Below are 22,508 nucleotides of genomic sequence, written 5' to 3' on the forward strand. Positions count from 1 at the left end.
TAGCAATTATTTTATCATAGTTACTAAATATGATAAAATAATTAATTTAAAATAAATTAAAGATATTAGAGTTAGAGTTTTCTTATATTTGATTCTAACTATTTTTATCAGACTCATATAATTTTTCTATAGGTGAATGTTTAACATTCTTTATAGTATCTATTACCTTTTCTAATATTTGAGAATGTATTACTGATTTATCATCATCTGCATTAATTACATACCATGTTTTATCTATTAATTTTTCATAATTAGAAGCAACAAGTTCTTGAAATTCAACATTTTCAAAACGTTCATCTCCCCAATTACTACGTAAACTTTGAGATTTTTTGGAAATTGAAAGATAAATAACTAAATCTGGAGAAGGCAGTCCACTATCAGGTTCTCTGCACCAATTTAAATTTTTGCCAGTTGTAGCTGCTGTATAAGCAGCACCAGAAGCAGCGTATCTATATTATATTTAAAACTTTAATATTTTTTTGTAAAGAGATTAAGATACAAGATTTGTTAATTACTTACCTATCAATAATAAGAGTAGTTCCTTTATATAAAGTTTTCAAAATTTCATCTTTGCATTCCCATCGATTTGCAGAAAACAACAAATGTATTGTTTCAGGAGGAAGTTCCGTTTTTTTAGTCAAAAAATTATTTATTATTTCTCCAATTGTAGTTGTTCTATCTGTAAATAACATTGAGTTAAATAATGATGAATTTTTGTCAATTATCATTTCATAAGATTATATATAATAAATAAAAAATAACATTTCAACAATATATTATATTATATTTATATTTAAAAAATTATTATAAAAATATATATTTACTAGGAAAGCTATGCAATTCAACAGGAATATTAAGGTTATTTAAAGCAGTTATTAACATTTTCGCCTGAGTAGATTTTCCTGCTCTATCACATCCTTCTAAAACTATTAAAGCACCACGTCTTATTGACATTTTTTAAAAAAAATTTAATAAAATCTTTTGTTTAATTATTAAAAATATAAGCATTAAATATTCCCTTCATACATGTACATATAATTACCGGAATGAAAGTTTGTATTTTATACGTAAAATGAAATGAATAAATATAGTTTTATGTAAGAAACGAAGTGAATATGGTTAATTATCTTATGTACATTAGGAATATTATCGTTATCTTATGTATCTTATATTATCATATGTAAATTATCAAACATCTAAATTATTTTTATTACATTGCAAAAAAAACTTATTTAATGAATTTAAATTCATTTTTTATATTTTCAAAATCATCTCAACGTCTTATAGATTATAGAATTAATATTGATTAAAACAATATTTTAATATTATAAATTATACTTTATAAATTTAAAAGTTAGTTAAATTTAAAAAAACTAAAATAAAAAACTAAATTATATTAAAATAAATAGTTATACATGTAGTAATTATGCATATACTTACTTATCTATATTTTATTAATATTTAATATGCAATTTAACCTTAATTTGATCTGTTGTTAAGAATATAGTATTAATGAGAACAAAAAAATTTAAAAAACGTGTAAATATATAGGCATAATAAAAATTATATAAGAAAAACAATAAATAATAAAAAATAAAATAATTTGAAAATGAATATATATTTCACGATAAGAAAAACAAATTTTCAAAAGATTAAGATTCATAAGTTGTATTATTCTTTATTATAATAGCAATAATAATAGAGATAATAGTAATAGTAATATACAGTATACATTTTTCATTATCCGTATTTCCCATAAACATACATCGACATTTGAATTGTAAAGTGCATTAAAGATATATTATAATATGTTACATTAAGCCAGAATCGCATCATTTATAAACCACTCTATACATACATTACGCACAATTCATTTAATACTTCTGTTCAACTTTAACGTTTTTATGTTAAAATTTTATTTTGACTTTTACTTTACTGCGAGTATATCACGTAGGGAGCATTTGAGCAAATCGAATTAAATAATGAAATAAAAAATCAATTAATTTTCAATTATCATCTATTCGTAATCTATGAATAAAATTATTACTGAATTTAATTATTACTGAAACTTACGATAAATAAATTAAGATCAATAATCGAATTTAGATATTATTTGAAATTTTAAGATCAATTAAATTTAAATATTATCTAAAATCTTAAAATCAATCAAATTTAGATAAATGTACTATTAAAGTCTTATTAATTTCGCAAAATGTATTGTAATGATCATAACAAAAATAGATAACCCTGCTCAACGAAATCAAGATAGTTAAAAGCAATTCAAGATTAAATTTGAATAGAAAATATTTTTTTTAACAATAACGTAACCACAACATATTTTGTACCTTAATGCCATTTTTCACAAAAAGAATTATTCTGATTTTGATATTGCCTTTTAAACTATATAATCAGAATATAATAATCATGAATTTCTTCAATTTTATTTAATGGCATCTACATAAAAAAGATAATTTGACAAATAGTTCTATTTAAAGTATATATCAATACGCGAATTTGTTATATTTTTCGAAGAGACTTATGCTTATATATTTACAAATCATAAATTTCAATATATCTATATATATATGTATATACATGTAACATACACAAAGATGCGATTCAATAATAATATGCTACAATTTATGCATAATATATATGCTTGAGAGTATACTTGTCATGAATATAAAATCAGATAATCTAATATATTTTACAAGACTCGACAAAACCAGCTTTACTCCAATTGTGATTAATGGCGGAAAAGAACATTATTTCACACAAATATAATAGAATTATTTTCCTTCGAACAATTTCAAGACTGTTCGTTTTATGGAAATTACGGACACTAACAGAATAAAGTCTTTTCCTTTTCTTTCTTCGCGAACGGATGCGTGTTATACATATTTTGAATACATTCGTTTAATTATATCCGCTACTGTCTTCTTGCTTTCGATCATCTTTTTTTTTTTTTTATCACAAAACGCTGGACGATAAATAATGAAAAACCAATCTATAAGACTTATTCTACGTTTGTACATTGCATGAATGTTATTCTTCGTTCATCAAGTTGCCATATTTGCCAGTATCTCTTGGCTCATATCTAAGAATTTCCCTCGGTAATAGATAGTGAAAAATATAATATGGAATATGTATCATCAAAAGCAATCACCGAGAGGAACATATAGACTTTCGGAATAATCGTATTACGCTCGTAAAAAGAAAAACGCGAAATAACATCTTTATATAGAAGCGTATTTGCTCGTTTGCAAAATATTTTCTCTTCCACTTGAGCACATTAAACTTTTTATGGCATACAATTTGATAATTAGAGATTGAAACATTCTGACAGCACCAACGTTCTTGAGGGAAAAACGAACTACGCATTTTCCTTAAAGAGAAAAAGCTTATGGTTCGTATGGACGCTGCGATCTACAAGTCAGCATATATCTACAAGCATAAGCAAGTTGAAGAATAATAATGCAACTTGCAATTATTTTTTTTTTTAAGTGATAAATATTGTTATACTGTATAATGAGAAAAGGCAAAATTTGAAACGTGCAGTTTCATTTATAACAATGAACATAAAACATAAGATATAAAACATATTGCAAAAAGAAGATTATTTGTAAAGGAAATATATATATTTATAAAATACTAGGCACCCAATTAATTGATAGAAACAATATTGGAGAAAATATTTTTAGACGAAATATATATAGAATGATCACGAAGGAAAAGTAAAAATTTGACATAAATATTGACATTTTTTTTACCAATTATCCCAAATTCAAATAGATAAATGGCAGTTATGCTTCTTATTGATACAATATTGGTATGATATACTAGTCTGATGATTAATAACAATATTTGCATGATATATCGCCTAACAATAGGATTCATAAAATTTTCAGATTTCTAACATTTCTTACATTATTGATATCTGCTTCATTTTTTATGCAACTGTTCTTCGCCAGTGTATAAAATCAGATATGACCGTGTATTATTATATTATTAGATTATTTGTAACGAATTTTTTCATAATGTATATAATACGGTCAACATTATTCTCGCTATAATAAACATTATAACATGCAAAATGTTTCGGGAAAAGCATTCACATAAAACTTAAATCTGAATCCTGTTACGAGCGCAAACTTAACATTCTTCTTATTCGCGATCTCACTCAACATAACACACATTAATTTTTTTATTATTATTAGAATTCTCGATTTTATCTTATTCAATCAACTTATATCAAAAGACCGCGATTGAATAACGTTTCATCCATTCTCTTCAATGCCAGTAATACATATTTCTCTGTTTAGTAATTTACATCGTTGAAAAGTATTATTTATGTATATATATTGAAAGATAAAAGTATCTACGATTCGCACGAAGTTAAATCAAAGAACATTCCATTAAAAAAAAAATTTTTAGAAAACAAGTACCCTGTGTATATTTAACAAAATTCAGCAACGTGTGGAGCACGTATTCTCCAAAATAAAAGCTGAAGAAATCCAAAAAAGTAAGAAATCCTATTAATATTAACGATTTTTTAAACATTTTTCTATTGTAAATTGTAATATTCCAAATGTTTACGGTACTATTTAAAAGCAATTATACGCTTAGAATACATATATACATATATATTCTCTAGAAATCTTATTTCTAGAAAAATGAAACTAATTTTTGTAAAATCGAAAACATAGGAAATTCACGTATACTTGACTAAACTTATAACGCATCTATTCACTTACGTAATTTGAGGTATATTTGCCTGTTAAGTTATGAAAATTTCGATTCATCTAAATAATGTGTGATCCTGGTAGAATAAAAAAATCCTCTTACTCATCAACGTATGTTGTTCAAGATTGTGAATTTTATCGTGGAGGATACCCGCTCTGATGTAAATTTTTCGCCGAACGATTCTTCATGTCGCTTGGGTTGTACATCATTGGTCCCTAAACATTATCATTTTTGATTGAAAAATATAATACAATAGATTTAAATTATATAAAATATAAAATATTATCAATTATTATCATATTATCAATTATTTATAAAATTATTATACTTATTCTTGTATAATTTTGCCTACAACAAAAAATTATAGCAAAATATTACAATATTGTTATATGTTTTAAAGAAAAAAAAGATATATAATATATAATGTTTTGTAATTCAATTAAAATTATTAATTCTATTTCTTTAATATTTAAATTAATAGTTTGAAATTTATTGATTGTGATACAAAGCATAAAATATAAGCTTCAACATGTAATGCATACATTATAAGACCAATACCATAAATACATCCATCACCAAGCTCTCCCTTAGTTTTGCTATATAAATTTAAGAAGTGCTTAACATAAGAAGTTTAAGCTTGATATAAATGCAAAAGCTATATGATTGTGGAATATAAAAAGAAATTTTATCTTAACTCTATTGCAAATGTAGAATATATTTTAATTAGTTTTGTATACTATATAAAAAAATATTTAAGTTAATAATTGTAAGAATTATTAAAAATTTATTCAGAAATACTGAAAAAAATCACTCATATCAGAAATCATTTCATTTACAAAAATAATCAAATAAAATATAATCTACAATTACAAATTTATTATAAAATATGATACTATAATAAATAAATTAGAATTTTTAATATAATGTTGAGTATTTATATATTTAAATGATATCACCTTTAGAATATGAAATGTCTAATGCCACTGGATTACCTTGTTTTGTGGGAGGAAACGCGGATCCCTCATAGTGTAGCTCTGCACCTCTCGCGATAACGAGCTGGTTGAGCTCCATCGAGAGAACTGTGCCATATAATAAACACAACAATCTTTTCTCACTAACCAAATACTCATTCTATTGCTATAGTTATAAAAGTTTGTGAGGATGCAATACCGACTTTCTTTATCACAAAACATATATATTGTTTCATAAAATAATTGTAATATAAAAAATTGTATAATATTAAAAATACAAATAGTTGGTATTGCAAATCTCTAATATTCATAAAAATGATGATTTCTTTCTTATGATAAATATTCCTTTTAAATACAAAAATATAAATCATGCTGAAAATTATAATGTATATACAATAGTGCATTATTTTAGTGCCTTGTACCATATGTTAATTTGTGAATTTAAATCATTTTTTTAAATCATTATATTTATATATTATTAAAAATTGTGTATATACATGCAAAAGAAAAAGATCTTAAAAAAATAATTTAATAATATTGATAAAAAATAAAAGAAGATAATAGACAAGCAATTATTAGAAAGTAGCTTTTACTGTTTTCTACCTTAATATCATTTTTATCCTTACTGTAATTCACTTTGTTCAGTGTAATGTTGTTCTACTGTTCAAATAATTAGAATTTGTTGAATACATATACAATATATGCATTATCATTCATGCTACAAATATTACAAACCCATGCATGTACAAAATAGTAAACAACAATGTGTAAAATTAATAAAATAGTTCTTACTATCAGCAACAATTATTATTTGGCTACATCATTCTGCCTCCCCGACTGCTTGCAAAGAAAACATAAAAAGAAAGGTAGATTAAACACAGATTTGCAACAAAGAGAATATCTATTATGATCTTGGAAAATCTACTTAATATAATGAACATTATAACACAGAAAGCACATATGATTTTCAATTATATAGGAATAAATTGAATTTTTTAATACTTGGTTTTTATAAAGAAAATCTATTTCATAAATTTATATCATTTAGCATAGAATAATTCAAATAATCAAAAATATGTATAATTTTTATATACTTTTAGTATTGCACATATAAAAGTATAATTTAATTTTAAAAAACAAGAGATATTAGATAAATAGACAATACACAGAACTAGGGAAAAATACGATACGTACAAATCGTTATTACAAATGTAACTATGAAGGAATTGCAAAAAAAGGTAATATTTTAACATTACAGTTCCAGAAACAGGTTTAAGGGTATAATAAAGCTGCATACCAGCATACTGCAGCCATAACATAAAGATAATAAAAGAGTTGTGTATAATGATTTTTGAATATAATGAAATTGTAAATATAAATATGAAACTGTAGTATTAATGTTGTATACATGTTCATGACAATGAGAAACAATTGTATATGCATAGAAATGTTTACAAAAATTATTCGTAATAAAAAAAAAACTTACCCCTTGAGATACATTTTCAGAAACATTCGTAGGTACGACTGACGTTGCTGTTGGAGTTAAGAAGTCTACAGGAGCACTTGGATCATTAACTATAAAAGAAATGTTAATGTAATTAATAAAAAAAAAAAAAAAACATAAAGAATTTTAAAATCTATTAAAAATTTACCTGGAGCGGGAATAAATAACTGAGGTGACGAAGTTGCCATAGGTACCATTGGGGATGCTGGAGTTGGTATACTTGAAGGTGCTCCACTATTTTTTGAACCACTTGGATTCATTACATCTATATAATTGGCACGCATACTTCTACCTCTAGGTAATTTAAATTTATTCACAGTGGATTCATCAGTTTGCAAAGGTGGTTGAGATGATTGAGATGGTTGTGATGATTGGGATGAAATTTGTTCCGAAGGAACGGGTGTTCTAAATCCCATGTCAGAAGCTTTTGGAGGAGGAGCTACTGTAGTCGAATTATTGTCTCCATCTTCGTCTTTGTTCATCCATTTTTTAGCAACAGGATCCCAAACGATCTATTAGAAATAAAATAAAATATAAATTATAATATTAAATTTCTTTTATTATTAACTATAAAAAAAATAATACAAATTTAATTTGTGTTAAAAATAAATATAAACTATAGGGCTCGAGTAATTTTACTGTTTAATTTTGTTAGAAACGAAAGTTGGAATGTTAAGCCAGAATATATCAATAATTCGTTAGATGTTAATTGAATAACCGAACATTGAATTATACTGGCCTTTTCCTCTTCCATCATTAAAGTCGTCATATTTACCATAAGTACTCGCGTAAGCCCTTAAGCGACAGAAAAATATAAAATATCTATCGTAATTTTTAAATAATAATATAAAATATATAACATGTTTTAAAAACTTACCGTTGGATTATTGTCATCTGGTAATATCATCTGATTTCTTGGTTTTGGAGCCAATTTGCTAAATAGACCACCGAACCAAGAACTTCCGCTATTAGATGATTTCTTTTCAGCTGATTTTTCTGAAGTTTTCTTAGCTGAAGCTGCAGATTTCAAAGCTGGTTTTGGAGTCTCAAGTGCATCCAATTCTTCTAAGGGATCATATTGCTTTCTCGTTGATGGTGTCATTGAAATTGCCGGTTGCGATGACTGAAATAAAATATACAATTCATCATCGCAAAGTTGTTCCAGCAAAGTTAATCACTGTTTACTGCAATAGTGAAAATATTTATTCTTATTTGTTCTATTTATAATGCATTTAACATTTCTTTTAAATAATCCTTTTCAAAAAAATATTTTACTACCACAGTAAATAGTAAATAACTTTGCTTGTATATTTATAATTTATAACTAATATAAAATAAAATTTAAAACGAAAAGACAAAGAAAGAGGCATATCTCTTAAAAATTCAGAAAAATGAATAACATGAGAAATTTTATTACATATTTAATATTAACAAATTTATGTACATAAATGACATCTAAAACAAAAACAAATTTTATAACCATGTCTATTAATCAAATTATTTATAAGTTATCAAAAATCTGTGTATTTATTCATGCCTGTTAACAACATAAAATATTATTTATTTATTTTATAAGCAGAAGAATTGACTTACAAAATTAATTTTTGCAGGTACAACTACACATGTAATAACATTGAAGTTTTAAAATTGAAAAGCCTAATATCCTCTACTCACAATTTGCGGGAACATCAATATCATAAGTTTTAGTAATAGACTTTTCCATAGGAACATTTTTTAATTCCATTAAACAAAGATCATTTGTAAGTTTAACTGGTAAATCTATTGGATATGTTCCACCAAAAATAAGTGGTTTATATCGATATAATTCAGAGGAACTCTCTGAAGAATTTGAATAAGACCATGCATCTACTGTATCGCAAATAACATCTTTTCTTCGAATATGTGGAGCTATTCTCATAACTTTTTTATCTTCGAAATTACAATACTGTGTTAATGATTGACTCATATTTTCAGAAACTATAGATGTTTTGCTTCCTAAATTTAAATCAAGTTTAGAAAAGGATTCAAAATTTACTTTGCTAAATTGAATATCTAAATCAGTAGTTGCTGATAAAGTTAAACTATTTTCATCTACATCATCAGAACTTTTATTTTCATTATTTTTCATTTTTTTTTTAACTTTACATTTTAGAAATATGGGTGGTTGTGAAGAAGGTGGTTTTATATATCTATAATCTAATTTCTTTTTTCTGTTTATATCTTTCAGATATATTGTATTATGTGATAAAATTTTTGGATAAGTTGTTGTTACTTTTGGATATGTTATTATTTTTCGCAATTTCATAAAATTTTCATCGAAATTTGTTGATCTAAAAGGATTAGAAGTTGATGATATATTCGTAGAAATATTAATATTCGAATCAGAAGAATAAGAAGTGACGCATCGATCTGAATTTGTTAATACTTTGCGTCGTCGTAATGAACTAATATTGTTGTCATCCAATAACCATTCAGGATCGAGATTACTATCCGCAGTAAGCATATAATTACTTACTTCAAGAGTAGATGTTTTTTCTTCTCTTTCCGACTGTCCATGTGTAAGCGTTAAAAAAAAAATGAAAAAATATTATTTCTATACATATATATGATTTGTCACAAAATTTTACACAACATGTTCTATATCATTATTCTATAAAAAAGTCAAACATAAAATATTTAAAATAGATATGAAATGATACAAAACAAATGAATGTAATATTTAAAATCATATATATATAATGTTATAAATTGGAACAGTAGATTTACCTCATAGTTCCATTTTTCCTGTTGTTGAGAATCATCAATATCACCTTGTTCAGGAGGATATGATGAATGAGTTGATTGTTGCCAATTTGAAATGGTACTATCGTTTCTTCCATAATTATTTTGATAATAAGAATCTTGATTCCAATATTCTTGTTGTTGTGGTTGCTGATAAGATTCTTCATTATTTTTTGTATATTGCATACTTTGATCATATGTGTCTGGTATATTTGATGGTAGAGATAATGGTTGCCATTCTGATTGTGTATCAGTCGTGGTTACTTCCATCATTGATGTTGGACCTTCTCTGTATTCAGATTGAATCGTATTCCATTGTTGTTGTTGCTTTATCTCATGGACTTCTTGATTTTGTACATTGTTATATGATTCTTGTTTTGTTTGAGAAGTATAAATTTCATTTTCGATAATTTCTCCCATCTATAATAAAATAATATCTTTTTTTTTTTAATATTTCTATATTATTAAAATATTATAATATTAAAATTTATATTTTTAAACTTACATGGCATTTACCAACAATTTCAGATAAATTATTAAACCAAGTTAAAGTTATAATTTCATCTCTCTCAACAGACTCTTTATAGACTGGATCATGATATCTAATCCTGTCTCCTAAATTGTAAACTGCATTGATAAATGATTTTTTGTACTTTGATGGTTCATTAAAAATATTTACTGCAATTTGTTCTATATACAGTAAAGCTTTTTCTATTAATCCATGATCTACCATTTTTATTGCCAAATCAAATTTAAAGGTTTGAAGATCTATTAATGTAAAACCTGGTTCACTGAGATTTCTAGCATATTCATATATTTCCGTAAGCATAACAGCTTCCGTTGTGAAAAATGTATTATAGGGTTTATGATGATTTGCACCAATTAATACAAGCTTTACATTATTTGCTCCATAAGTACCAAAATCAACTTGTGCAAGTATATAACAAAAATGAGCTGCGTAAATATCTCCTCGCGTAGAAAGTGTATCTCCAAGAGTTGTAATTGAGCGACGATTAATTTCTGGATTAGCAGATGTGTTCGATATAATCATAGCTAAATGAGGTCTCCAATCATCCCACCGTGGATCTGATATACCAGTAACAACAGCTGGTACACGACCAGAATGAAGTTGATATAAAGTTTGTAATGGATCATGGAATGGTAAACTATTAGCAAAACGTGTCATTACAGACGCATGTGTACGTTTATCCAATTTACTAGCTAAGAAGAGTGCATGTCCCCAAAGACCTTCATTCATTGCATACTCTGCATATTAAATATAATAAAATTTATAATATCTAAATATCTAAATTCATTTCGTTGAACAATATAAAAATTATAAATTTATATTTACCTAGTGCTTCTTGAATTAAACCATAAAGCAATGTATTTCTAAATTCGTCTGTTATTTGTTCAATGCTTTTTCGTGGCTTATTCTCGATTTTTTCGGATCCTATTACACTATCTTGATTACCTTGAATACTATCTCCAATTGATATTCCTGATCTTTGAGATATTACTGATTCTCTTCTTCCTGAATCTTGTAATTTTTGCTTATTCATATCGTAAGGATATGCATCTTTGTTTCTGAGTAATAATGCCGCTATATCAACGCCAACAACATTCTAAAAAAACATATAGATATAAATATATATAATTAATAATTTATAACTATTTTAACAATAAATTGTAATAATTATAATTTATCTTAAAAGAAGATATCTTACTCCATTTTGTTGAATCAACATAATCATCAATTCATATAAAAGTATATATGAGGCACGATCGACCATTTCTTCGTTTGATGCTGCTTTTTTAATTTTATTCTCGCAATATTCAATAATAGTTTTTTTATGAGTAACACCCCTAAAAAAAAAATATATATATACATATATATATGATATTATAATATAAAATTTATAAGAAAAATTATTAAAAAATTAAATGAAAGATGTTTCAAAAATTAATGATAATACACATGCTTAGGATAGTAGATACTGAATTACACTTGCTTAATTAAAGGACCAGGATAAGCTCGTAAATCACGTGCTATAGGATCATGCGAAAGTAGATTTTCCAACTTAAAAATATCTACTTTGGCTCTTTCACCATCAGATGGATAAGCTGGATATACATGTATCAAAGATCCAATAGAAAAACATCCTAAACATAATAAAATTATATAAAATGAATTTTCTTAAATAAATTATATTTAATATAATATTTAATAAATTATATTTAATCAATTTGAATACCATATGCATGTGAAATAGAAAACTTAGTTGGTGTCATGCGCGCAGATGTAGCTGCCGAATCTTCAAGCATAGACATGTCGCCTAATGTTCGTTTGTCAGTTGCTCTGAAAAATATGATTTTTATCATTAAATAATTAAATTAAAACTAATATAATGAGGGCAACTACAATTAGAAAAAAAATTAGCTTGTTTCTACATAATAAGATTTACAAATATATAAATATTTTAATATATCAATTTTTAATAAACGCTAGCTATAGTAAAGAATTCTAACATCTACCTAAAGAAAATTTTTTAAAATACATCATGAAAATATATTAACTAAATTACTTTCAACAATAGAAGATTGATATTTTCAACATTTTGAACAAGTGTCGAACCGAGAGAATTCTCTCGGTCTCACCTATTTAAATTTTGATAACTTGAATTCTGTCTTCGTTGCGGACTCCTAGTCCATTCAGGATATCCGAAATACGGAACATATAATGCTTTGTTTGGCGAGTAGAAGCATGCACTTGAATTTGTAAAAAATCTAACACATAATTTATATTATAAAATCTATAGGAAAATAGAACTAAAATTTTCTGATTTAACCCTGTTTTAATTTTTTTAATGCTTACCTTTCGTCGCAAGAACTACGCCCAGAATGAACACTTGCTCTGTCTTCTGGATAATTACCAACACCACGAGAAATGTGTTGTTGCTGATGTTGGTTAGCGTAATATTTATGATACCATTCTGAATAGAGAGCAGGATTTGTACGTCGTAAATTTTCAATATATGCATAATAATTATTGGCATAATGAACACCATAATCATATCCAGGAACACCATATCCTATAATACGAAACAATTTAAAATATTTTCTAAAATAAAAATTTAACTAATTTTACAATAAATATACTTACCATTATAAGGATAATAAGGATCTCTTGTTCGCATATAATATTCTCGATCTCTATCATTATAAGAGGATCTACTGGATGGTCTAGATCTAAAAAACCAAAAGAAAAAGATATAAAATATATAAAACACTATATATTAAAGTATTAAGTTTATTATTAATTATAATAATTATTATTAATTATTATATATATAAATTTAATAAAAACTTAAAATATATGTATGTATGTATGTATGTATGTGTGCATATATATATATATATATATATATATATATATATATATAGTACAAAAAAATATTTACCCTCTACTATAAGGATCATCATAATATTCTCTTCTATATGGATCTCTTATATCATAATCATCATATCGTCTTGGTCGTCTATCGTCTCTTCTTCTATCACGATCAAGATAATCACGATCTCTAGAATATCGTAAATCATAGTCTCTAATTTCTCTACGTCGCATCCCATCATCAACTCTATCTTTTCTACGGTCGTCTGGTCTTCTTCTAATATCTCTATCATCTATATCTTCTTTAGCTCTGTTTCTTCTATCTATTTCTTCTCTTGCATGTCTATCAAGATCGTCTCGGCTATGATGCTTACGATCATCTTCTCGATAAGGAATTTCTCGACGATCGAATTCATCGCGTGTATTATATGTTCGATCATTTTCTCCTCCACGACGACGATCATAGTAATAATCATCATCATATTCTCGTTCACGATCATAACTGCAAATAAATTGTTATAAAATATTACATTATAAAATAACTTTTATAATTTTTATCAAAAGTTAATTATCTACTAACTATGCACTTTTTCGTTCGTATTCATATCTTCGACGTTCCGAACTGCTATCACGTCGTCTTTCTCTACTATCATCTCTACTATTTCCAGAAACCTCATCATCTTCGTCTTCATAAGAATCTCTACGATTCGATGCACTAGAAATTCCTTGACTCTCGCGCATTGATGCACCAACAGCTTCCTCGCGTTTATTTCTTGAATCACTAGTTTGATCTTGTATTGTAGCTAAAATCAGATATAAAAATTTAATAAGTATAAAAATATTAAATTTACTTAAATATAAAATTTTTTCTTACAGTTTATTGAAGGAACTTCTTGAGAACCTGTAACTACTCTTCCATTAGTTCTATCATCTGAAGATTGAGCAACTTCATTTGGAAATGCACCGCCCGGTATTTGTCTAAGATTTTCATCTGTTTGTTGTACAGAATCTTCAGATTCATTACCTCTTCCAGGCACTTCCCGGGTTTCACTTGGTTCTAACATAATTTGTGATTGAGACTGATACCTTTCTTCTCCAGATGGATCATTTCGTGATTGTTGTGGAGGTAGAGATCGTTCTCTACCAGACGGATCATTTCGACGTTCCATCGTATCGGAATCTGCTCGTGAGAGTAAAGGAACATTTCTTTCTTGTCCAGGTGGAACATCGCGCCGTTCTGATCTTTCAGATATGTTTCTTATCTGAAGACTTTGCTCTTGACCAGAAGGATCATTTCTTCTTGGATCAGATAATCTTTGACCGGATTGAATATATTGTTCCTGTCCCGTTGGGTCATTTCTACGAGGATCTATAGAGCTTGATTGTCCTGGTACTTCGCGTAAAAATGGAATGTCATTAGGCACTTCGTCATTTTCATCATCTTGACTCGGCGGGGTTGGTTCATGTTCTTGATGAGAATCAGTTAATTCTCCAGTTTCCAAAAAAGTATTTCTATCATTTGATGCAAATTCATAATTATCCGGTACCTGTAAAAAATTTTGTTTTATTTTTCTTATTTTATAAAAAAAATTAATTTGTGATTTTTATACCTGTTCAGATTGAAGAAGTGAATGGGATCGCGCAGATTGCGCAGAAGGTACTTCAATATTATTTATTTCTTGTCTAAAATCACGCATATTAACTATCTCCTTGGTAGAATTCAGAATTGGTTTAGGATCATTATCTAAAGTTTCCTTATTTATGGAATCTCTTGAACCATATATATCGCGTTCTTGTAATGATGGCGTAACTACTTCTAAATTTACAAATTCTGAAGGCTGTTGAATATTTTCATAGTTTTCTACATTTTGTTCTATACCCCATTCTTTAGATGAACAAACATTATCTTTTGAATACCATGGATTTTCTGAGACATGCTGTAAAGTATCTTGACTATACCATTGATCATATCCACTTTGTGCTACATTATCTATAGGCTTAATGTTCGTTATTTGATATGCATTAAGTACTGAATGTTCTTGACTAATAACTTTTTGATTATCATTAGAATGAATATTTTCTGTACTAAGTGTAGCACAATCTAAAGGCAATCCAGATATATTATCAGATGTAGTATTATTATTAGAAGCTGTGTTTTGACCCCATCCATCATCACATGTAATAGGTTGTATGTCTTTGGAATCATTTTGATTTTCTAAATTTTTATTTAATTTATTACCAAGACTTAATTGTTCTAATTTTGTAGGTAACTCTTCTGTTGAATTATTTTTACCCCATTCTATTGAATCATTTGCTAAATTAAAATCATTATTTTCTTGAATAGAAATATTTTCAGAACTTGCAACAGTTGATACAGTTTCAGGAGTAGCAGACATATTAAGTCGAGAATCAGAAAAATGTGATTTAGCAATATTTGTTTTTATATGTATGTTAGAATCTTTAGAATTTACAGAATTTGGAATTAATGAAGGTATAGATTTTTTTCTTTCTTCTTTAAGTTCTATATTTGGATCTGTTGCTGAAGTAACATTAGATTGAATATGATGGGATGGTATTGTATGATTTTGTTGTCGATCATTTGTAGCAACTACACCAGTAATTTCTTTTTTAAAATTTTCTTCTACTAAATTATTATTTTCTTGCTGTTCTTGTAACCATTGAGATGCATTATTATCATTCATTTCTTTCCATGATTGTGGAATTTCAGTATTTGTTGGTTGTGACCAAGCATTGAATTCATCATTAGCATTATAACTTTGTGATATTTGTTGACTTTGATTTAACAATGTAGATTCCTGATTTTGAGCATTCCATTGAGAAGATGATATATTAATTTGATTAGACCAATTTTCATCATTTGCATCATTTATAGAATGTTCTTTATTGTCTGTAGAAGATGGAAGGTGTTGAATTGATCTTGTTTGTTGCATTTGTGATGTATATTGATTACTTATATTATCAAAATTTTGTGCTTCTTTATCCATTTTTTGATCTTGCCAATGTCCTGATACATTACTCTGATTTTGCCAATTTTGTGGGGCTATTAAATTTGTCTGATCAGATTTAATCCAATTATAATTGCTGCTAACTAAAACAGGACGTGGTGTTTGATGTTTTTGATTTTGTATACTTGATTTTTGTTGTGAATATGAAACATTTTGAGATTGATCACTTGTCCATTGAAGTTGATCAAAATTCATAGAACCAGATTTCACAGAATTTGTTCGAGGGGGTAGTGCATATTGCTGATATTGATTATAATTTGAATAAGGTGTAAAAGAATCTGTATGATTAGAAACTAGAGATCTACTAGCAACATTTCCTGATGTATTTCTATCTGGCATTGAATTCTGATTAAGCAAATCAGATTTTTTACCATTAACATTTTGATAATAGTGGTCCTGAACAGAATTAGATATTAATTGTCCTTGATTATATCCTGAAGGTATATAATGTTGTTGTTGACGTTCTTGTTGTGATGATTGTTGTTGTTGATTATCTGTTTGTTTATCAAAATCCCAGTTCCATGAATTATTCCAAGGATCATTTGATTGTTTTGGTTGATTCAAAAGAGATGGTTGATGTTGAATGGAATCATTTGATGATACTTGTGATGGTACTCTAGACATTGGATTCCATACAGTCTGATTATGAGCTCCATATCCTAAACTGTGATCTGCTCTAGACCTAGATGGTCTAGCTCTATAAGGATTCTATAAGTATATTTTACAAGATGTTAATAAATAGAAATCAATTTTATTTGATTTTTTTTATAATATTATATTTTAAATTTTACTTACACTCATATTGCCTTTATAATAAGGACTGTTTCTTATTTACACAAAATCTATAAAACAATAAATATATATAGTATTCAATAATTGATATATAGTATTCACTATATTATAAATAAAAGTTTTAAATAATCAGTTATAAGAATTTTATTATTTTTTTTTACAAAACTATTATATTATATTATATATTTTTTTACTATTTACTATTTTTTTATAATATTATATATTATATTATAAATATATATATATATATATATATACATGTTGTACATATAGTTGTATCACAGTTGTATTTATAATGTATATTTTACATTTAAATATTTATAAATATTTTTAAAAAAATTCAAAATATAATTTTAAAAAGTATATTGTTAAATTAATAAAATACATATAAAAATATGTTCTCATAGTATAGAAAATATATATGAAGATGTCATTAAATATTTATTTTTCATAATTTTAATAACATTTCCGTATTGAAAAAATGACATTTCGCAAAGTAAAACTAAATCAAAAAATTAGTTAAGATTTTTACACCGACTAACTTTACTGCTAATAGTTTATTTTGAAAAATAAAATTCCTTAAAACTTTTATAGTAAAAGTTTAAAATTATTATAATTATATAACGAAAATCATGAGAGAGCAGTTATTGTATGCAAATAATATAATTAATAAATAAAAAAAAACTAAAAAGTGAAAAATTAAAAACATCGTGTCGAAAGTTGGAATACCAGCTGTGATACCCAACTTAGCGTTCAGGGACCTTTCGTACGTTCACTCACCTAACTATCGTGTCTGGCACTGGTATCCATACGCGAGAATAAGCATTATTTTTTCGCACAAAACATTCGAATCGTTACTTTAATAAAATCAATCGTTTATCGATGTAAACCAAATTTTTACGAAACAAAATGAAAAAATCACAAATATGTAGACATTTTATGAATACTATAAGGAAGATGTGGGTTAAGCACGTCACGAATTTTTCTCGTTGACTTTCCACGCGAGCAGAACCATAGACGCGCACAGCGCGGACGCGTTGATCTCAAACGTCAAAAAGATCTCCAGTAAAATCTCGTTAGATGGCATTGTAATATAATTTAAAATATTTTATGAAATAAAAATATGATTTAAAATATTTTATAAAGTACAAAAATATTTAATTAATTAAATCAAATTTTTAATTAATAATTTGTTAATAAAGATAAAATAATGATTTTTAAAAATTTATAAAAAATTTCAAAATATTAAAATGTAATAAAATATTACTTATCTGATATGAAACAAATAATTATAAATCTTATAATTATTTATTTATTTTTGTTCATTTTATTGCAATTTTTTATTTCTAATATAAATTATTAATGTTAATATTATATTATTTCGAATATTTTTAATTAAATTAATCATAGAATATAAAAACGATTGATATGAAAAACATAGTTATAATATATTCAATGGAAGCTTTAAAATGTTCCACAGTGACTGACGTGGTATGTTAAGAGTGGATCGTGGATATTAAACGAAGCGGTCACACCGTGGCCAGTTCTACGTAAATGGATTGCAGGTGGTGAAGAATTGATTATTTCACAAAGATTTTAATATTTTTTTCTACATTTTTGGTGAAAAAATTAATTAAACTCTATTAAAATGGTGTTGTTAACAATGATTGCAAGGATAATAGATGGTTTACCATTAGCTGCAACCATGCAAGAAGATGAACAGGTTAGAAATCTGTTATGATGAAATGTCAATTTATTGTTGAATTTAAAAAATTTTTTGATTTTTATTTATTTATATAACAAATCATTTTATATAATTTTTTTAAATATAATTATATAATTGTAATTTATTTATAAATTATTGATTAAAATAATATATTAATATTTTTTATTAAAATATCCAATTCTAAGATTTTTAATCAATTAAAAATTATTATTGATTTTTTATTATTTTTATACAATATCTTTATTTTCAGATTTGTATCAAATATTTTTCATATAAATTTAAATGATATTAATTTTTTTAATTAATGTCATATGTTTATTAAATAAAAGTAAAAATATTTTTATTTATTAATTATTTTTTAATTCTTTTTAGACAGGAAGAAGTATTTTGGAATATCAAAATCAAGCAAAAATGTTATTTAGAAGATTAGGACCTCAGTCTCCAACTAGATGTACTATAGAAACAGGTCCATATTTATTCCAGTAAGTTTCTTCATATTACGATTTATAAATTATATAATAATAAATTATCAGTTGTTTTAATTTACAGTTATTTAATTGAAAATGATGTATGCTATTTGGTATTATGTGAAAAGAATTATAGTAAACGGATTGCATATAGTTACCTTGAAGACATAGCACAAGAATTTCATTCATTATATGGTAGACGTGTTAATTCAGTTACTAGGCCTTATAGTTTTATTGAATTTAGTATGTATCACTTTCCTTTCTCTATTTTATATTTTATATTTTATAATTTAGTTTTTATTTTATATTTAAAATTTTTTTTTCAGATACATATATTCAAAAAGCAAAGAAAGTTTTTTTGGATGGTAGGTCAAGAAGAAATATGAATGCACTCAACAGCCAACTACAAGATGTGCAGAGAATCATGGTTCAAAATATAGATGATGTTTTGCAAAGGGGTACAGTTCTTTCAGGTAATAATATAATATATGTATATAAAATTAATCTTATTTAATCTCATTTAAATATTTTTTACTGAATTATCATTTATTTTGCAGAACTAGACACAAAGACACAAAATTTGTCCATGTTATCACAAAAATATAAAAAGGATGCAACTTACTTAAATAGTAAGTCTATGTATGTAAAAGCTGTGGCTGGACTTGTTGCATTTTTAGTCTTCCTGTTATATTTTTTTATTCTTTAGTTCTTCAATTTATTTGATATATTAATTATTATCTAAAACCTGGTTTTTATCATTATTATTCCCCATATTATTTTTTTTTTTTGGGTGTAGCAAATATTTTTTTTCTGCGAATTTACTTTTCCATATGATATATTTAAATGTTAAGTCTATTTAATATTAAAAACAATGTACATATATTGTATTCAGAGAAATACTAGTCGCAAGGAATATAATGATATTGATATCGTTCAAGATATGACTTTCATATATTATCATGCAGTAAATATAACAGTTCTTTACATAATTAATACGTTATATTTGGTTTAATTTAGTAAAAAATAATATTAAGTATTCCATAAAAAATAAGACAATATATACAATCATTGTTATTGTTATATTAAAAATTACGTTATTTTTTATTTTATTTATAAGCCAAAAAAAATATTACATTCAAGATTGACATTTTATCATATATATATATGATCATATATATATTTCATATATATATATATATATATATGATTTTATATAATTTATAAAATTCTTAATAATTTACTGATTAGAAAACAGTAAAATAAAATAAATTTATTCCTGTGATTTTATTATTCTCTGAAATCTGAAAATATTAAATATATGTGTTTATGTATTTACATTTTTGGATGTGGATTCAATGACTCATTAATATTATTCTATTTATACATAATTCAGTTGTATTGATCAATTGAAATGTTGTATTTATATAATAATAAGAATTGAATTTGTATATTAATTCGAATTAAAAAGGAAAAATAATCGATTTATCGATTATAAAATTTTACAATGTATAATAAAAAGACATTTTATTGTCCCATTTTAATTAATTCATCATAATTGGGAATATTAAAATTTGATACACATTCTTTTTTTTGATCATCATTTACTTTTTCTTCTTCAGAATCAGAAAAATCAGAATTAAAAAAATAATTCACAGTTGAATTTTTTTCTTTTGTATTCATTTGATTATGTGTTCCATTATTTTTTTTTAATATATTATTATGAGTAGTATATTTTGAAATATTTTCATCTTCATCATCTATATAAAATATTAATTTATGTTATAAAAAAAATTATAATTTTAAAAGACAATAATTATTATATATGAAAAACATACCTGTATCTATTATTTCATACATATATGAATGATCTTTCAAAATTATATATATTATTGGAAATTCAATTATAATTTTATTTTCTAAATTTTCCTTTAATGAAAGTGTGATGTCCAATTCATAAAACCTAATCATTAACAATTTAGTAATTCATTTTATTTAAAAGATTATAGAGATTAAATATACTTACTTTAAATTTGATTTTACAACTTTTTCTGCTTTTAAAAGAACTTTTATTCCATATAACCCAGCTGCTTGATAAAATTGTAATTTTTCATTTAAAGATATTCTTAGATTTAATTCCTCTATATCACTTTTATTTTTTACTGATTTCATAGGGTATAAAATCTCTTCTAAAAGCGATGATAATCTTATAGATTCTAAAGCTCTATAATAATTGCAATATTTATTATGATAATGAATCATAGTATATATACATATAAATGTATTATATAAATATGAAGAAAAATTTTACCTTTCTGTAATCCATTTTGTGCATTCTGCTTGAGGGAAAATCCATTCTATTCTCCAATATAATTCATTACTTTTCCAATTTAAATATGTTGTATTATTTTTATGCTTACTAAAATGTTGTGGCATAAATTGTAAAGTAATATTCCTTTTGATTGCAGCTATTCTTAATTTATTCAGATGCTGTAATGATAATATTTATAATATAAATCTTCCATATATGATACATATATAAAAAAAATTAATATTGTAACAAACCACTGGTAAATTGATTCGACGTGTACACTTTTTAAATGGATCTCTTTTCAATTGTTCAACTGTTCTACCTACTTCTTCAAGAAGCCTATAATCTATAAAATGATAAATATTTAAAAAAAATTTTAACAATTTATAAAATTCAACTTACCACTCAAAATATCTAAATCCGTAAATGATTTTAATGGTATAAATTTTGTTCTATCTCGAATACCATCACATTCTAATTCTTTTTTATGAATATTTATACATTGAAGACAACAAGTCCTAACCTCACATTTTGGACATGTATATTTTGCTTTATTTTCACCGCATACTTCACAATCTTCAATCCTATAAATAACAATATATCAATTTTAATATATATTTATAAGTTGAAAAAATTAAAATATAATTAATATTATTCTAACTGAATAATAATATCGTAATTTTAAAAATACTATACTTGACATTAGACGTCGCCATATTGAATATTGTCTTGTAAATCTTAATTACATATAAATCATATAATACTACAAATATTTAAAATCATTAATTATATATAGTAT

General features: G+C 25.2%; 4 protein-coding genes across 13 annotated transcripts; 1 reads left to right on the top strand and 3 right to left on the bottom strand.

Annotated features, from left to right (window-relative positions):
- Nucleotides 1-33: 33 nt before the first annotated feature.
- Nucleotides 34-1,179, bottom strand: LOC552148 (thymidylate kinase). Of its 2 annotated transcripts, XM_006557994.3 has the most exons (4): nt 1,043-1,179; nt 825-926; nt 520-679; nt 34-449 (listed from the first exon to the last, which is right to left on the bottom strand). In XM_006557994.3, exons 2-4 carry the CDS (start codon nt 880-882, stop codon nt 95-97), a joined length of 573 nt encoding a protein of 190 aa, XP_006558057.1. In that variant the 5' UTR covers nt 883-926; nt 1,043-1,179; the 3' UTR covers nt 34-94. The 2 variants fall into 2 exon arrangements, with proteins under 2 accessions (XP_006558057.1, XP_624530.3); XM_624527.6 differs by having other exon boundaries at nt 825-1,084.
- A 1,747-nt stretch (nt 1,180-2,926) lies between these two features.
- On the bottom strand, nt 2,927-18,243 carry LOC409888. 9 transcript variants are annotated; one of them, XM_006557989.3, is made up of 20 exons: nt 17,989-18,242; nt 17,212-17,258; nt 15,001-17,124; nt 14,265-14,937; nt 13,971-14,193; nt 13,461-13,892; nt 13,163-13,248; nt 12,875-13,091; nt 12,255-12,358; nt 12,012-12,162; nt 11,727-11,865; nt 11,354-11,624; nt 10,505-11,265; nt 9,985-10,419; nt 9,734-9,766; nt 8,096-8,341; nt 7,367-7,730; nt 7,201-7,289; nt 5,736-5,822; nt 2,927-4,958 (listed from the first exon to the last, which is right to left on the bottom strand). In XM_006557989.3, exons 2-20 carry the CDS (start codon nt 17,215-17,217, stop codon nt 4,878-4,880), a joined length of 6,522 nt encoding a protein of 2,173 aa, XP_006558052.1. In that variant the 5' UTR covers nt 17,218-17,258; nt 17,989-18,242; the 3' UTR covers nt 2,927-4,877. The 9 variants fall into 9 exon arrangements, with proteins under 9 accessions (XP_006558052.1, XP_006558051.1, XP_016766844.1 ...); XM_006557988.3 differs by having other exon boundaries at nt 12,006-12,162; XM_016911359.2 differs by lacking the exon at nt 5,736-5,822 and adding an exon at nt 6,507-6,551 and having other exon boundaries at nt 4,820-4,958; nt 12,006-12,162.
- A 429-nt stretch (nt 18,244-18,672) lies between these two features.
- Nucleotides 18,673-20,394, top strand: LOC413394 (vesicle-trafficking protein SEC22b-B). The gene is made up of 5 exons (XM_396838.6): nt 18,673-18,931; nt 19,307-19,416; nt 19,484-19,644; nt 19,728-19,874; nt 19,959-20,394. Exons 1-5 carry the CDS (start codon nt 18,857-18,859, stop codon nt 20,105-20,107), a joined length of 642 nt encoding a protein of 213 aa, XP_396838.2. The 5' UTR covers nt 18,673-18,856; the 3' UTR covers nt 20,108-20,394.
- Nucleotides 20,395-20,925: 531 nt separating this feature from the next.
- On the bottom strand, nt 20,926-22,476 carry LOC413393 (box C/D snoRNA protein 1). Its single transcript, XM_026439636.1, has 7 exons — nt 22,406-22,476; nt 22,112-22,293; nt 21,964-22,055; nt 21,710-21,888; nt 21,425-21,622; nt 21,237-21,361; nt 20,926-21,158 (listed from the first exon to the last, which is right to left on the bottom strand). The coding sequence occupies exons 1-7, from the start codon at nt 22,423-22,425 to the stop codon at nt 20,926-20,928; spliced, it is 1,029 nt and encodes a 342-aa protein (XP_026295421.1). The 5' UTR covers nt 22,426-22,476.
- Nucleotides 22,477-22,508: the final 32 nt, after the last annotated feature.

This window comes from Apis mellifera, linkage group LG3 (assembly GCF_003254395.2).
Source record: "Apis mellifera strain DH4 linkage group LG3, Amel_HAv3.1, whole genome shotgun sequence".
Lineage (NCBI taxonomy): Eukaryota > Metazoa > Arthropoda > Insecta > Hymenoptera > Apidae > Apis > Apis mellifera.

What these genes read in the sequence shown, in the direction of transcription:
- LOC552148 (XM_624527.6), bottom strand. Translation starts at nt 954, where the DNA reads ATGTCAATAAGACGTGGTGCTTTAATAGTTTTAGAAGGATGTGATAGA. An exon ending in TGAATTGCATAGCTTTCCTA is followed by an intron (nt 680 to 824) that starts GTAAATATATAT and finishes TGTTATTTACAG; the next exon opens with ATAGAACAACTACAATTGGA. An exon ending in ACTACTCTTATTATTGATAG is followed by an intron (nt 450 to 519) that starts GTAAGTAATTAA and finishes AATATAATATAG; the next exon opens with ATACGCTGCTTCTGGTGCTG.
- LOC409888 (XM_006557988.3), bottom strand. An exon ending in AAATTGTTGGTAAATGCCAT is followed by an intron (nt 10,420 to 10,504) that starts GTAAGTTTAAAA and finishes ATTTTATTATAG; the next exon opens with ATGGGAGAAATTATCGAAAA. An exon ending in GTTTCCTCCCACAAAACAAG is followed by an intron (nt 4,959 to 5,735) that starts GTAATCCAGTGG and finishes GATAATGTTTAG; the next exon opens with GGACCAATGATGTACAACCC.
- LOC413394 (XM_396838.6), top strand. Translation starts at nt 18,857, where the DNA reads ATGGTGTTGTTAACAATGATTGCAAGGATAATAGATGGTTTACCATTA. An exon ending in ACAGGTCCATATTTATTCCA is followed by an intron (nt 19,417 to 19,483) that starts GTAAGTTTCTTC and finishes TTTAATTTACAG; the next exon opens with TTATTTAATTGAAAATGATG. An exon ending in AAGGGGTACAGTTCTTTCAG is followed by an intron (nt 19,875 to 19,958) that starts GTAATAATATAA and finishes TTTATTTTGCAG; the next exon opens with AACTAGACACAAAGACACAA.
- LOC413393 (XM_026439636.1), bottom strand. Translation starts at nt 22,425, where the DNA reads ATGGCGACGTCTAATGTCAA. An exon ending in ACAAAATGGATTACAGAAAG is followed by an intron (nt 21,623 to 21,709) that starts GTAAAATTTTTC and finishes CAATTATTATAG; the next exon opens with AGCTTTAGAATCTATAAGAT. An exon ending in GTATGAAATAATAGATACAG is followed by an intron (nt 21,159 to 21,236) that starts GTATGTTTTTCA and finishes TATTTTATATAG; the next exon opens with ATGATGAAGATGAAAATATT.